The sequence below is a fragment of the Nanorana parkeri genome, unplaced genomic scaffold (genome assembly GCF_000935625.1).
Source record: "Nanorana parkeri isolate BGI_ZX_2015 unplaced genomic scaffold, ASM93562v1 scaffold2931, whole genome shotgun sequence".
Classification (NCBI taxonomy): Eukaryota; Metazoa; Chordata; class Amphibia; order Anura; family Dicroglossidae; genus Nanorana; species Nanorana parkeri.
The window spans coordinates 16,768-32,689 of record NW_017309199.1 but is presented as its reverse complement, the minus strand read 5'-3'; the positions used below and the strand labels follow the sequence as shown (position 1 = coordinate 32,689).

General features: G+C 40.2%; 1 protein-coding gene across 1 annotated transcript in view; it reads right to left on the bottom strand.

Moving 5' to 3' along the window:
• The window catches only part of LOC108802538 (vomeronasal type-2 receptor 26-like), a gene marked incomplete at its 5' end in the record, with an annotated part of 58,206 nt that overhangs the window by 28,908 nt on the left and 13,376 nt on the right, over window positions 1-15,922 (bottom strand). Inside the window, 2 exons of the mRNA XM_018574401.1 lie at window positions 2,406-2,697; window positions 2,833-3,040. Coding sequence (XP_018429903.1) covers window positions 2,406-2,697; window positions 2,833-3,040 — 500 coding nt within the window. The remainder of the gene's footprint in view (window positions 1-2,405; window positions 2,698-2,832; window positions 3,041-15,922) is intronic.

The following is a 15,922-nucleotide window of genomic DNA, read 5'->3' as shown; positions in this document are numbered from 1 at the left end:
TTGTCTCCCTTCGTGTCACTGCTGGATGCCGATGCTAGATTTTGTGACCGAGGAGTGGGCGCCATTTTAGCTGAGGCCCTCGCTAGTGCCTCAGCGATGGGTTTACTTTTGGTTTTCTGGTTCTTTTGGTTGTTCCGAGAGTTTGAGTTAGCCATAATCCGTCCCGGTATGGATAACGATTCACGGTACGGTAGTTTCAGTTAGCAGTCTGCGTTCTGTTCCAGGTTATATCGAGGTTTGCCTGGGTGAGCTGCGGAGCTGTCTCAGAAGCAGTCTGCCATCAACGACTTCGCGCCAGAAGGTGGTATTTTACGGGGGGTTTTATTCTTTTGGGATATCATAGTTTCAATTTTGTGTTTGGAGTGAGAAAATCACAGCATTCAATTTTTGCTGAGAAATTGTTCTTGTAGCTGCCTTTTGTTTACAGCATGCTGCCAAGCAAAATTAGTGTGCACAAAAATTGCCTAACACTATTCACATTCACATACAGTAGAAATAAAAAACTGAGTTATAGACCTGACAAAATATGGCAGGGGGGTCAAAAGAAAGAGGCAACTGTGCTTGACATGGAGGTGGTAGAGGAGGATTGCATTTACAAGAAAGTCTTGCATGGTAAAAGGGTGGAAGAGCTGCATATTGCACAGGCAAGGCAGAGGAACACACCAATAGGGGAAATGAATGACCAACTTACAAAGCCTTATCTGCAAAAAAAACAAAGCCTTACAAAGCCTTACAATCCGCTCATCCATTGACCTCCTGCTTTCCAGCTCCTTGTCCACTCCTCCCATACTCGCCTCCAGGACTTCTCTAGAGTCTCTCCCATCCTCTGGAACTCTTTACCCCAACCTGTCCGTCTATCTCCCACCTTGACTGCCTTTAGGCGTTCCCTAAAGACTCACCTCTTCAAGGAAGCCTATCCCACCTCAACCTAACCACTGAACCATCACATTCTCACATAATTCATTCCCACACAGCTCCCTCCTTATGTATCATTTCCCCCTCCTCTTTCAGATTGTAAGCCCTCAGGGGCAGGGCCCTCCTTACCATCTTGTATTGTATTGTAACTGTAATGTCTTCCTTATATTGTAAAGCGATGCGCAAACTGTTGGCTATATAAATCCTGTATAATAATCATAATCTGTGCCTTCAGACACAGAGAAGTTAGTATGATTAACCAGCACTGTTGATGTGCTCTCATTCTCCACTGATCTCACCAAATTCCTGCAAACTGGCAAGAGTGTCAGGCCGGGAGCAGATAACAGGTAAAAACAGCTCAGAGGTGCTAATTGTGCAGAGAGTTCAATAAACAAAAGCACATATCATAAACAGGGCCGTAAGCAGAGCAGGCTGAAGGGTACTTGTAATGCACCACTGCAGATGTAGCAGAAGCAGGTCAGGACAGCTGAGTTGCAACGATGGGTCTGGAAGCTCAGTAGGGTAAGGCAATGTGTAGTCTAGACAAGCCGGGTCACACACATGTAGACCAGAAATTAAATGGTACTGAATCAGTAGCGGGGAAGAACGAGAGTCAGAACAAGCCGGGTCATACACACAAAGGTAGCAATGCAAGTTGTGAATTGAATGTGTGCCATTACGCTTCTAACTCTTATTGAGTAATTTGTTAATTTGGAGTTTAATAAAGCCATTTAAGGTGTTGGAGTGCATTGGCTGCCTATTATTTCAGTTAGTAGGTAACATGAGAACTATAGGGGAACCTTTCTTGCCCATAGCTCTCCTCAGGGTCACAGGAGGATATAAACTGTGTCCTCCAGTGACCCAAAACTCAGAATATAGCTGATATGCTGAGATTCAGGGCAGCTCCACAGCTGAGATGGATCCTGACAATGCTGTCAAGATCCACCCTACTGTATGATTGACAGCTGGCTCTTCCTCTGTGCAGGATGTATAGTAATGAATTTAGTAGGTAGTGTAATGAGCAGAGATGGAAAGTAGTGTATTGTATATATTATTTTCAGCAGTAATAGCGGTTTAAGTGTTAATATTCTCCCTACTATGGATTTGCTAAGATTAGCAAGTTCACCCACCCAAAATCCCAACTTCTATAATAAAAATAGAAGAAACACTGGCCAGCATGTTTTGCTTGTGAAGGTTGTACAGTTCTGAGCAGGTTCTTGCAGTGAAGATTATGTGAATTGGGAGGAAATATTTTTCCAGGTGGGTTGCAGGGGGATAGGAAGTTAATTAAGGAGAAAGTACTAAAGATGCCATCATCCTTTAAATTCTAACAATAATATAGGGGGTCAAGGAGGAGTTCCATGCACAAAACAGTTACTCCTCAGGATAATTACAGTGTAGTCATAAAATGCATGTTTTTCATTGTGGCTTAACTTTAGTATTTTTCACAGGGTGGTCTTGATGGCAAAGATACAAGTCATAGAACCTACCTGTGTGTATCCAAGGATTCCAAGTATTTGTGCCATTGGAATTGTTGTCACTGAATACTGATCTCCAATAAATCCCACAAGTTGACGTTCTCCAGAACATGAGTAATTAGGGACTGTCTTCTGTGGTCCAGATAAAATGCTTAGAACATTCCTTACAGCCAGACTAGGATGTAAACATGAATCAAGGACCTGAGATCCCAGAGTAATATTGGGCAAAATTTCTGGATTTTGGTTAATGTGGCGAATAGCATAAAGAAAAGCCAAAACATTTATAGGGAATTGTTCGTAAAAACTGTAAAGGCAAAAAAAGTCTGTTAGATGAGGGTACATTGTAAAATAGACTTACAATTATTGGTCTTGGATGGTCTCCTCCACACCACTGACAAGACACTGACCTGTCCCTGCTCCACTGAAATGAGCTAAATACCAACTTTTCACTGGAATGATCAGAGATTGGGGTAAGTCTTGGTGGGAGAAGCTGGACTCAGCAATGGAAGCTTTCCAGAAGAGGCTGTGCCATTGAGGAAGATCTCTGTAGAGCAAAGACAGGTAAGTGTCTGGGTTGTCAATGGTGCTGGGGGAGGAATTGGAGGCCACTACACATAGGTCCACTAAATTTGGTCTCGCACTTTTTACTATTAATAATTAACAGCATAATATTCATGTTCAATAAGTGATGAGTGAATGTTCAAAAATCAGTTCTAACTCATATACAAAGATTGGGGAAATCTAAGTTAATAACTGACTTATTCAGTCAGGTTATTAGTTCATCTTTAATTTGATGAACAAAGACAATCCTATGTTTATTTTGTTATAAAGTCAAACAAAAACTATAAATAAAATGTAATAATTAATATAACAATTTTAATGTGATGGTTCAGTGGTTAGGTTGAGGTGGGATAGGCTTCACTGAAGAGATGAGTCTTTTTTTATTTTGGAAAATGTAGGGATGGGTTACAACCACTGTTATATTATTTTTTTCCATCTCTGTCTCAATTGGCAGAATTCCCTTTACTTCCTGTCTGTAGGGTCTGCTCTATATCACTGTTTTGATAGTTTGTATTTATCTTCACATTCATTCCCAGTTACATTGGTGATCAGGGCAAGTAGATAGGATACATCTCCAAAATGGAGACAGCAATAAAACCTGACAGTGCCTCTAACCTCTCACCACTCTATTGAAAATGGAAAAAACTAGAGTTGCAAAGATACTTTTCGAGTACCAGTGGAGATACTTGGCATTTTCATGAGAACTACCAGGGTTGCAGCGGTTGCAGCTGGGCTCTAGCTCTGGCACTCCACCACTGTCCTGAAATCATTAGTCTGTATTGTTTTAGAAAAACTGTCACATGACAATAAACAAAAATGTATCAGTACTCGTAAGTACTCGGCAAGTACCAGTACTCGTACTCGCAAAACTGGTATCTGTGCATCCCTTTATTTATATTTATAAAAACAAAATCGTACATTAAAACAGAGATGTTCAAATCCCAGGAGCTCCGTGTGCTCCTTACAAATGACAGCGGCCTCCTAACTTTTGAATTTTTCTCTAGTGTAGTCTTGGAGCTCAAAAGTATCGGTACACGTACTCGTACTTGTACGGATTACTGTACTTGGTATCTGTGAGACCCTAGAAAAAACGTTTTGCCTTTTAGTTATGTGTTAAAGCTTGAATTAATTTTCTCATTTTTTAATTCATGTATTTAAACAGTAGCAAGGGGTCCCAAGCAGAGGTATTTTGTTGACATCAAGCTGCATTAGATATAACAATTCTCCACCCAGTGCTGATTTGATGACATGGAAGAAGCTTTATCCATTTTTGGGAAGAGCTCTTTTTGTGTCCAGAAAAGTTCAGATTCAGACCAGCCTCAGTCCAAACCTGAGCTCAACAATACAATCTCCAGCCACTTAACAACTATTTAGCAAATAAATAAGGTCTAAATTGTGGCAACAAAAATGTAAATAATATAGGGGTCTATTCACGAAGCTGCCGAAGGATCTGGCCATAGCTTCGGCCGATCCTTCGGCTAGCTTCAGCCCCAGGACCCCTTCGGTTCAGTATAACTGAAGGGGTGCTGTACTGGCTATTCACAATACAGCTCCCGATCATGGGCGAGCGGCTCAGCCGAGCCGAACGCATATGCATCGGCTCAGCTGATGTTCGGCCGACCCGAAGCCACACAAAGCAAGCCGATGTATGGCTGATTTCAGCCGATGTAGGGCTGAAATCAGCCGTACCGGCCTGAAGTGAATAGCCGAACAGTGTTCGGCTCACTTCACTTCAGATCGGTCAATCACTCGGCTGCCCTCGGCAGCTATGTGAATAGACCCCTAAGTTTATTTCTCTTTAAGAATAATTATTTAAAACATCAATGACTGTCTAATTGCACGTATTCTCCTTTTTTCTTTCTCAATACAATACAATCCTATGTAACAGACCGATGTAAAAATATATAACGGGGATATATATTACTCACTTATCTATAGAAAATCATTCCACTATCTGTCATTTGGTCAGAACTATATATTCCTATGACAGTCATTCCATGACACTCACTTTTTATTAACATTTCATTTTTGTTAACATTTAAAATTACTCAATTTGCTCTTCACCTCAATACAAAGGTGTTTATGTTAGAACATATCCCCTCTCTAGGAGTCAGCATGGCACTAACAATGCATCTCAAGCAATTGTCGCTAACACTGTATACTATATATTTATGTATTTTTATATTTTTATAGCATCCCTATCATGTTTTCTGGCATTGCGACAAGGCTGTATAAGCAGCATTTCAGTAATGCCGAGCCTGTGATCTAACTAGGCTGAGCGTTACTGAGCTGCACCGAGGATGGAGGGTTCACTATGGACACTCTGGATACAGTGTGCCTGTGTACCACAAATGGCCGGGTGTGCACCAAATTCATTTATCTGTTTCAAACAGGTACACAATTCTGTGGCAAGCACTATTTGTCATTCTAGTGCATGATGGAATTCTGAAGGGGATCTTACACACTTTTTATTAATTCCAGGCATTCTATCCAGTTAATTTCAATCCAAATTGTATTTGTTAACAGTATCTCCATCAAGAACACCATTTACCTTCTGTCACAACATAAGCTATTATTGTTTTTTAAACAGACACTATGCAGCTGATTTACTAAAGGAAAATAGTCTGTTCACTTTGCAAGGGAATTTACCATTAGCTTAGTGAATGATGTGAATGAGCTTAATGAGGTGAAGTGAACAGAATATTTGCCTTCAGAAAATCAAACCCAATGTATCTAGTTATTTTTTCAGAATTAATGTATTCAAAATATCTCTATCAAAGGCATAAATGATATCCTTTCATCCTGACTGCACAGCACTTGCAGACATGGATCGCAGCGGTTATTAGACGTCTAATGCAAATAATGGGTATCTCTTTCCTGTCCCTACAAGTTGTCCTGGGTTGTCCTGGGTGTTCTCAGCTATGACATTTCTTTAAAACCATAGAGTATCGTTAGGTAGTGCCAGAACCATAACTATTGTGTAGAGCAAATACATATAATTACAGCGCCCGGGTGACCCCGATGATCCCCATGATGAGACTATTGGTTCATATTCCTGCCAAAAGACAGAATAAATCATCTGAATGAAGTCTAAAAAGCATTGCAGTACCTTAACCACAATGTGATGTCCACTACCCCTAATCTTCATGCCAGGACATTAATAAGTTCATTATTAGGTTAAAAAAAGTGGCTTCATTGCAGGAAATGGCCAGGACCAGAGCCAGCCTTCTGTAAGCATTGGAGGAGTGGATAAATGCCCTAACTCCAAGCTGTCTCAAGGTGGTCTACCAAGCATGCTCAGCCAGCTATGCCCCAACTCTAATCTGCTCAGAAGATAGAACTAATCATGTGCAGCTCTGCTTAGGGTGGATACATGCATACGTGGCTGGTGTTATCTCTTCTCTCCCTGTCATCCTGTAGCCAATCAGAGAGACACCTTTTGTCACTGTTAAAGCAACATTTCTAAAAGATAGTTAGAGTCCCTGCAAAGCATACTGATTTGTTCATGTCTGCTGTCTGTCCAAACCTCTGTTTTATATCCTGGTTACCCTTGTCCATTGCCTCCCTGACCTCTGGCCTGTACCCTGACCTTCCATGTTTAGAACCATCCTGACCCCTGGACTGTTTCTGGTGTCCTCTGGCTCAAGGTCTGTGGTGCCTAGAGCAGGGTGTACCTGGGGTTCATGACTTTGGGTCAGCACACAGTTAAGACCAAATCACTATGATGGTTTCCTTGTGAATCCTGGCTAACTTTTGGACACCTGAGGGATTCTGCATTAACTGGCTGACTTTTGGAGTCCTGAGGGATTCTGCATTAACTGCGCTCTAGGTCTCCATTGCAGTGTGATCTTTGTCAGAACTATTGGGGCTAAAAGGAACTAAACTATAAGGCCTATACATATTATTTTACATATGGCATCCTGGAAGCTGGTGCCGAAGCTAGCCGAGGGATCGGCCGAAGCTACGGCCAGATCCTTCGGCAGCTTTGTGAATAGACCCCTTAGTCTGTCTGTTATACCAGTATATGAGGTGAATGTGAGTTCATGATTCCTGGACAAAAACTCTAATAAGCAAATTCTTAAGAGCCTTACCACATACTGTACATTCCCAGGTTGTAAATTGTGGGGGTCCCAGACAACAAACACAAAATAAGGATTGGCCATGGGGCCAGACTGTGTTATAATGAAATTGATAACTGTCATGTCTTACACTTAAGAACAAGAGACTTTGATTTTTTTACTGGGAAAAAAAGGCTCATTATAAAAATTGCCTTAGATTCAGTATTATTGATTGTAAGAAATTGTATTAGCAATAATTTCTATTGTATTATTAATATTGTATGAAGCATCTACATGCTTACTTAATTGAATAATTTCACGTATATTTTTAAAAAATATATATTCTTACAAAATTCAACCTATATTCATTTTACAGTATATTGTTTGGTTTTAATCATTTAAATTAATTAGTATATATTATTAATATGGTGGATTTGTGTTTTAAGTACTAAGAATGAGGTTGGATATACCAATATGTTTTTATCAGTGAAACTATTAGGTCTATTCACTAAGCTGTAGGCAGCCGAGTGAATGACCGACCTGAAGTACATCAGCTTGCTTCACATGGCTTCGGCTGAACATGCTCAGAAGTGCAGAAGGAGTTCGACTCAGCAGATCCAACATCTGGATCGGCTGAGCCGACCCTCCGGCAGTCTTTTCACTGCTGTTCAGTCTATTCTGCTGTTCAGTCTATTCTGATAGATGCTGAACACAGTGAGTGAATAGCCGAATGCCACTGAGCAGCATTCCCATTGAAATGCATTGCTACATTACTATTGGCTATTTCAATTTGCAATAGCCAATAGTAAACTAGCATTGTACCCGCCCTCTGCTGATGGACCTGATGGAGAACTGCAGCAGAGGTGGCCACAATGCTAGTTCACTATTGGCTATTGCAAATTGAAATAGCCAATAGTTAATGAAGAATGCCTTTTAAATGGAAAAACATTTTTTTTTCTATTCTGACATCGCTCCGTGTCAAAATAAAGAAAAAAAAAGACACAACAGTGTTTCTCTCCTGGGCGGTCGGGAGCAGGAGACTGCCGGGGCGCCAGGGAGAGTTAGGCTGTTTGGAGATCAGTGTCCCTGGTTAGCTGGTAACCAGGGACGCTGATCTCTCTGCAAGTGGCCGGAGCCAGCTGTAAGATCATAGCTGGCTCCGCCCAGCTGTCAGAAGCAGGCTGTCATTGGCCGGCCGCTCGGCCAGCTTCGGCTTTCAGCGCTGCTCAGCTGAGCCGATGCATATGCGTTCAGGTCGACTGAGCCGCTCAGCCACGTTCGGGAGCTGTACAGGCCGAAGCTAGCTGAAGGATCGGCCGAAGCAATGGCTAGATCCTTCGGCAGCTTCGTGAATAGACCCCTATATGTGGATAACCACTGTGCCTTGGTACCAATTACTTCACTCTCAAGGTATTTGGAAGAACATTTAATTGCCGTTGTTCAGACTTTCTCAAAGCTACAGTATATATCTATTAAGAGACAGTAAGTCAGGCAGATGCTGCCATAGAACAGACCACCCTATCAAATTTATGGTTTTGTTCAAAGCTTAGGTCAGAGTTCATCTTAAGGAATACTATTGGAATTTTAAGGAAAAGTCCACAATAATTTATAGTCCAATATTGCCCCCTTTAGGTAAATGCGGGGATGGGTTTTAGAAAAATATATTTTTTGATGTCATTAGTAAGAGGTAAGAAATCCACGCCTACACTCTTGGGGGATAAAAAGTTTGTGAGAAAGTTAAGAGTAAGAGAATGAAAAAAAAAAAGGAAAACAGAAAGGAAGTAAAGAGTTTAGAGGAGGAGACACATACACGCTTGGGGGAGAGGTTGGAAGCTGATTGACTGGCTGACCAGGGGAATTGAACCAAAGAGAATCTGACCATCTCTTGTTTCTACACTGATACAAAGCCGACATCTCTCAGACAAAAGATTTTGGGATTTCTGGTAAAGTATACATTTCTATTTATCTGCAGGCAATTGACTAGCCATATATATCTGATTAGACCATTTGGTCCATGTTTAGTATCTAGATTGAATTGGAAAAACGCTAGCTGCAGTAAGAATCGTCTCTTTTTCAATCTTGGGATAAATATACATATATGTACAATCTCTTTGAAGCTTATTTCAGTTTCTAGTCAATGGTTTGGTTATGATGTATACTTAAAAATAAAATAATTTAGTTAAAGTTTGTCTTTACCTTAAATATTTTCTTGGCTGATAGTCAGTACTATGCATGGTATTACAAGTTAGTTCATGCACAGTAGAAATTAGAGCTTGTGAATATCTGTTGGCTGGGAGAGGTCATTTTGTTTTCACATTCTGCTGAGCTACTGATAAGCTACATTCAAGAAGTTACTTAGGGGTCTATTCACAAAGCTGCCGAGGGCAGCCGAGTGAATGACCGATCCGAAGTGAAGTGAGCCGAACACTGTTCGGCTATTCACTTCAGGCTGGTACGGCTAATTTCAGCCGTACATCGGCTGAAATCAGCCGTGCTGAGCCGCTCGGCCATGATCGGGAGCTGTACGGGCTATTGTGAATAGCCCGTACAGCACCCCTTCGGTTCTACTGAACCGAAGGGGTCCTGGAGCCGAAGCTAGCCGAAGGATCGGCCAAAGCTACGGCCAGATCCTTCGGCAGCTTCGTGAATAGACCCCTTAGTTTTGTCGCATTGATATTTTAAAATAATACCCCGTGGTTTTATTTTATCATCATCTATGTTATCAATATTATTGAAATTTCGATCCATATCGATTCTTTGTTTGTTACCAGTTATATTTTGATTATTATTCTGCCCTGATTTTTAGTTAATACATATATATATATATATATTTTTGCACACTATTGTACTCATTTTGTCTTCAAGTTAGCGCAAATTGTTGATTTATGGAAATAAGTTGGGAATCTCCTTAATTACAGATACTCACTTGTTTTCATAAATAGAAAACTGTTTATTTTATTAGAGTAAACATTCTGACATCCTGATCCAGTTTCCAGGACCTCTGCCTTCCAGTGTGCTTCAGTGTGGTTCTTATTGTAAAGATCCAGCTCCCTGGTCTAACCTGTTCTCTGCTGTACCATCAGCAGGCTGTCAGCCTATACTTCTCAGGTAAACCTACCTCCTCTAATTGGATTTCCCTTACAGTGTACCTAAAAAGGTGCTGACAGGCTGTTGTGCATACATTTTCATTGTCCACAAAACTTTACTTTAAAAAATATATATTTAGTGTGGTTTACTGGGGGGTGGTATTGTGTGAGGCCAGGAACCACCTGTTCTGGGAGCTTTGCCTTTTGTTCTCAGCATGTCACTGCATTATTTTCAAAGAAACGTTTAAACCATTATGCTCAAAACACATCTCACATTACCAATACAATTCTCTTGACCACTTAATACAATAATAATGGCAGACGGGCCTAAATACTGAAACGCTGCAAAAAGCAGAGACAGGAGCATAACTACCAATCATGGAGTCCTATAGCAACAATTTGATGGGGCATCCCGGTGACCACCCATCTGTCTTAATTGTCTTAACAGTAAATATTTCTAAATTGAGGGCCGGAGAACATTCAGCATAGTCAGTACATTTCTAGGGACCACTTCTGTGAATAGAAGATGTCAGGGAAGAGGTATAATTGCAGGGAATTACCTATTAACCTTCATTTTCCTGGTATCTACTCTGTTTTCAATAGCTCTCCAACCTTTTTTGGCATTTCCTATTTCAGGGCCTCAGTAAAAATTCTAACTCCTCTCACCCCTTCCACTGCCACAGCAAGCAAGTACTGAAAGAGGTGGTGTAGTATCAATAATAATGACCATCACAATATTTTATATTATGACATCATTGTTAGTAGTCCTGCACACAGTTCCTCTATAACCCTAATACATATTTTATTTTTAAAGTGTGGCTTTTGGTAGAATTTTATACAACTGTCTTCAAAGTTTCCAGCTGGAGACACAAATTTGCAACCTTAGGAAGACTGTGTTAGGCACACGATGCTAAATTCAGTGCTGACCAGAATGACCAAAAGTAATATATAAATCTACACTGCTAAGACAGATAAACCAAATCTACTCACTGCATTCAGAAATGTCTATTGTATCCACTTGTCCCATGCATACTGTGCAGGAGATGGAAATAAGTGGATTTGTCTGCATTGAGTTTGAAGCTTTAGAAGCTGCCCTGTATCTGTGGATATTCAGAATATCGGCAATCACACTGATGTAATATTTTAATATGAATGCATAACCTGGTAATAATTGTAATAGATAGTAATTACTGAACTGTACCATGACAACAATAGTGTTCTTGGGGACAGATTTTTTAAATCAGAGTAAAAAAATTCAGATACATTTTGGAAGCTGCTATTACCAACTTGCTTTTGCCATCCTGATCCTGGCTTCTGTACATAGATGGCCACTGACCTGGAGCAGATAAGCAGCCATTAATGTCTGGGTAGTCTGCAATCCTGCATGATTGTTCCAGGGATTGTCCAGCTTATGAATCGAGGATCAATATCACAATGCTGAAACTTACTCCACTCCTGCAAATATTTGTTGACTGGCCAACATGTTGATCCTCCAGAAACTGTACATCTACCCTGACTTTCTGAGTCAGAGACAACTCCTATATTTTCATCTTTACGTTTTCTAATCATTGATTGTGACATAGTTCCTGAACATTTCATCAATTACATTTTACTATATAAAAAAATTAAAAGAAGAACAAAGAGAAATGTTAAATGATGATATAAAATTCTACTTACTCTCTACAGTAAAGTATCTGGGTATTGTTTTCTGTATAATTTGTAGCAGATGTATGTATGGTGAAGACTCCTCCAATGATAAGGTCACCATCTTGATAAAATCCAATCTCTTCTTCTCTCTCCTCCAGCTGGATATTAAAGCTCTGTGCTGATCTCTGAGTACTGTATACATAAAATGTCATCCACAGGACAATCCACAAGATCTGGCTTTTATAAGTAATCAATGGAGATAGGATTTTGATCTTCATATACAGAGAAAACAAAAAAACCTCTGCTATTCGGCATATCACGGACTGTGTAGAGAATTCTGTGATATGATACTGAACATTGATCAGTGACATCCCCACAGTAAGTTAGTGACAATGTCATCGTCTCTCCTCTCCTCTCTCATTTTATACACTTCAGTCTCATACATTTCTCATTGTTCTAAATATGATTCTTCATTCTGCATCTACTTTCAGCTGTTTTTGTAGCTGAACATTCTATAAAATGCATCATTGTAAATCTGGTGATTTAATTTTTTTCAAAGATATAAAGAAATATATTTTTAACAAGAACACACAAAGAGCTTTAACAATGTACAAACTGACTGTGTATGCCAGAATTATATTACTGCAATTCTTCCGCCTCTTACAATATGATGTTTCAGTGGTGGAATTCATATTATTATTTTATTTAAAAATGCAAAATATTTAACAATAATAAAAACGAATACATTAATGAATAATACATGACACTAATACATTCATGAAAATCATTAATTATGCTATTAATAATAATATCTAGCACAACAAGGTAAAATTGGATTTCAGGAAAAGATTACACCATCTTGTCCAGTGTTACCTTTGCCCTATTGCCCCATTGGCCCATTACCACCCTTTTCTCCTACTTTCTTTTTGCCGTCATTATGATTTCATAACTGAACCTTCTCAATCCCATATTTGATTGAGTGCTACCAGTCTGCTCTATAACATCCACCACCACAAAATTGGTCAGTTTGAACTGCAGATTATTAAAGCAACTTTAATAGAAAATTATTCTTTAGAGTAGGATTGAACTCCCAATTTTTTTTCTATGATCAATTCAGATTAAACACATGTAAATTGCCATGCAAAGTATTTCTTCGATTTTTGACCCAATCAATCACAGTCATCTTGTTTTTTAACAGCTGGCACCAACTATCTCAGCTCTGCTTCCCTGGACTCCCTATCTAGTACAGAATCACAAAGAGTATGCCCATCTACTAATTTGGAGAAGAGAGAATAGAGGAGAGGGGAGCAGGGAGAAGGGGAACGCCTGTTGTTTGTGGTGCACACAAGCAAAAAAGTGTGATGGGGAATATTTGCTCTTGTATAGTGTAAAGCCCTTTCATGTGCAACTTACTTTAAAACTGGCTATGAACGGATGAGTGCATTTTACATTTTGGCCAGTGAATAAACAAGATGGTGCCTACTTCCACTTCATGAGGTCCTAAATCTAAACATAGCAGATCGTCCTCCTCAGTGCTCAGTAACGCCATTCTAGAGCCACAATTCTTACCTTTGCATGACTCCACTTCCAATTACATCAACCTACATTTGATCTCAGATCTCTCAACTAGCAACCCAGAACAGTTGTGGGCACTACTCAAATACAGCATCTGCCAACTAAAGCAGAGTTTGAATCACTGGTCTGCAGGGTGGAACCTTCTCTGCAAAAGGACATTCATGTCCCCTGACAAATTATGCAGGAGATATCAGTAGAGGTACAAGTGGGTCTCCAAGTCACATGCCATCATAAATTCCAGCATACCGACAGTGGAGAAGGCTGCCTGCCTCAATTAGATGCAGCTTAAGTTGAATACTTGGAAACCACTGCAAAGGGAACAATCTGTGAATACATGGTCTCCCCAAAGCCACCACGGCCCCTGCACCTTAAAGAAACAGTACAAGACATTCCCCACCAACTACAAAGATCATTGTGGAGAGAGTATACCAGGCCCTGGGTCAGCACTCCATGAACCAAGCAGGCCCCAAGATACTACATGGAAAATCAGGTTGAAAAAGACAAAAGTCCATCGGGTTTAATCAACAAAAAAAATGAATATATAAATAAATAAAATATCTGCATATACAGAACCCTTTACCCCAAATTGACCTAGAGGTGGGCAAGAACCCAGATAAAGCATTAAATAATAAAAACACTTTTATGTCTAATAAGGTTATTTGCCCATATGGGGGTACCATCATCCCTTGTAATTTATAACACATAAAGGGTTATTCACAAAGCTGCAGAAGGCAGCAGAGTGAATAAATGAGCCAAATTGAACAGAGCCGAACAGCATTCAGGTATTCACTTCAGCTCAGTACAGCTGATTTCAGCCGAACATGGGTTAAAATCAGCCGTACATCGGCTGCCTTCGGTCAGCCGAACATGCTCTGCTGAGCTGAAGTGCAGAAGGAGTTCAACTCAGCCAATCCAACATCTGGATTGGCTGAGCCAAAACTCCAGCAGCTCACTCGCTGCCATTTGCCACTATTATCATAGGGGCCGAACGGCAGTGAGTGATACTTCAGCTCGGCTATTCTGTTGAGCCAGAACAGGCAACTGACACAGCTGATTCTGGGGTTGATGACTCCGGTTTGCAAGGTTATAGGGTCACATTTGATTTTCAGGATTTGATGTCTCAATCTACTTTGGATCAGCTGTGAACAGAGACTGAGGGTGATCATGGTCTATCTTTTTTTGACAGATTTCACTTGAGAGACAGATTTTTCTACCCAGTGCAGTCTAGGAGCTCAGTTATAGATGCTTTTCAAGATGTAGTGGAAAGGGAGCTCTTAATACTGAGTAAAGAGACTGTGGGGGTGATTTACTAACCTAAACACATGCACGCACCAGGTGCGTGTGATTTTCACACAGCAAAACGTATTTATCAACCAAAAAGTCTCTAAAAACATATTTCCACTAATGCCATATATGGAAAATTCATGCACATGATGCATATATAATACTGCTTCACAGTTTAGACAAAAATGGTTAGCTCATGCATTTACATTCCTGCATTCATCAACGCAAGCAACACAACATAGAGCTAATTTACACAACATCACCTTGCAATTCATGCAGGGCTTTGCACAACACACCTGCTGGGTGTGTACACACTACAAAGGTGTTTAGATTCCACCCATAGATCATGCTGGGAGGGAACACACTACAGAGGTGTATACATGTTCGTGGTGTGTTTATAAGGTTAGTAAATCAACCCCTGTGCGTTGTAGACCTAATCTCTCCAAAGTTGAACAAGGGGCAGTTCATTCTCTCAAAGAGAGAAAGGCTATCACTGTCAGGAACGCAAATAAAGGTGGTTCTGTGGTTGTTATGAACACTAAGGATTATAGAGCAGAGGCTCTCCATCAGTTATTAGATGTGAACACCTATCGCGTTCTTGACAGTGATCCTTCAAAGGACTTTAAGAAGTCCCTGGAATATCTTATAAAGCTGGGAGTGAACATGGAAGTTTTGAGTCATAAGACAGCAGAATATTTAGTAGTTTCCTGTCCCATAGTTCTAGTTTTTCATCATCTGCCTAAGATTCATAAGGGAGGGCCCTTTCCGGAGGGTCTCTCTATTGTGACAGGGATTGGTTCATTAACAGAAAGGTTAGGACAGTGGATGGATGCCCACCTTCAACCCTTACTATTACGGTTGCCAGGATTTATAAGAGACGCTAAATCAATTTTGAGCCCTTTGTCGAATGTATAGTGGAGGAATAATTATCTATGGGGCACCTTGGATGTCCATGCCCTTTATTCATCCATACCACATGATTTAGTGCTTAGGGCATTAGAACATCACCTTTGTAAATAAGGCAACTATAAACCACAGTTAAAAACTTTGTTTTATTGCTGTCAGTGGAGTTTTTACTTATACATATTTTTTTTATGTTTGATGGAGTTTTTTTTTTTATCTGCAAAGATATGGAGCATCAATGCGGGCAACATTTTAACTCTCTCTTGCCAATCTCTATATGAGGTGGTGGGAGGAGCTCCATATCTTTGCTGTGGGGAACTGCTTTAAAAACAGCATTAGATGGTTTGGACTCTACATTGATGATCTTCTATTAGTATGGAACAGTGAAGTGGATGAACTTAAAACATTTATTGTC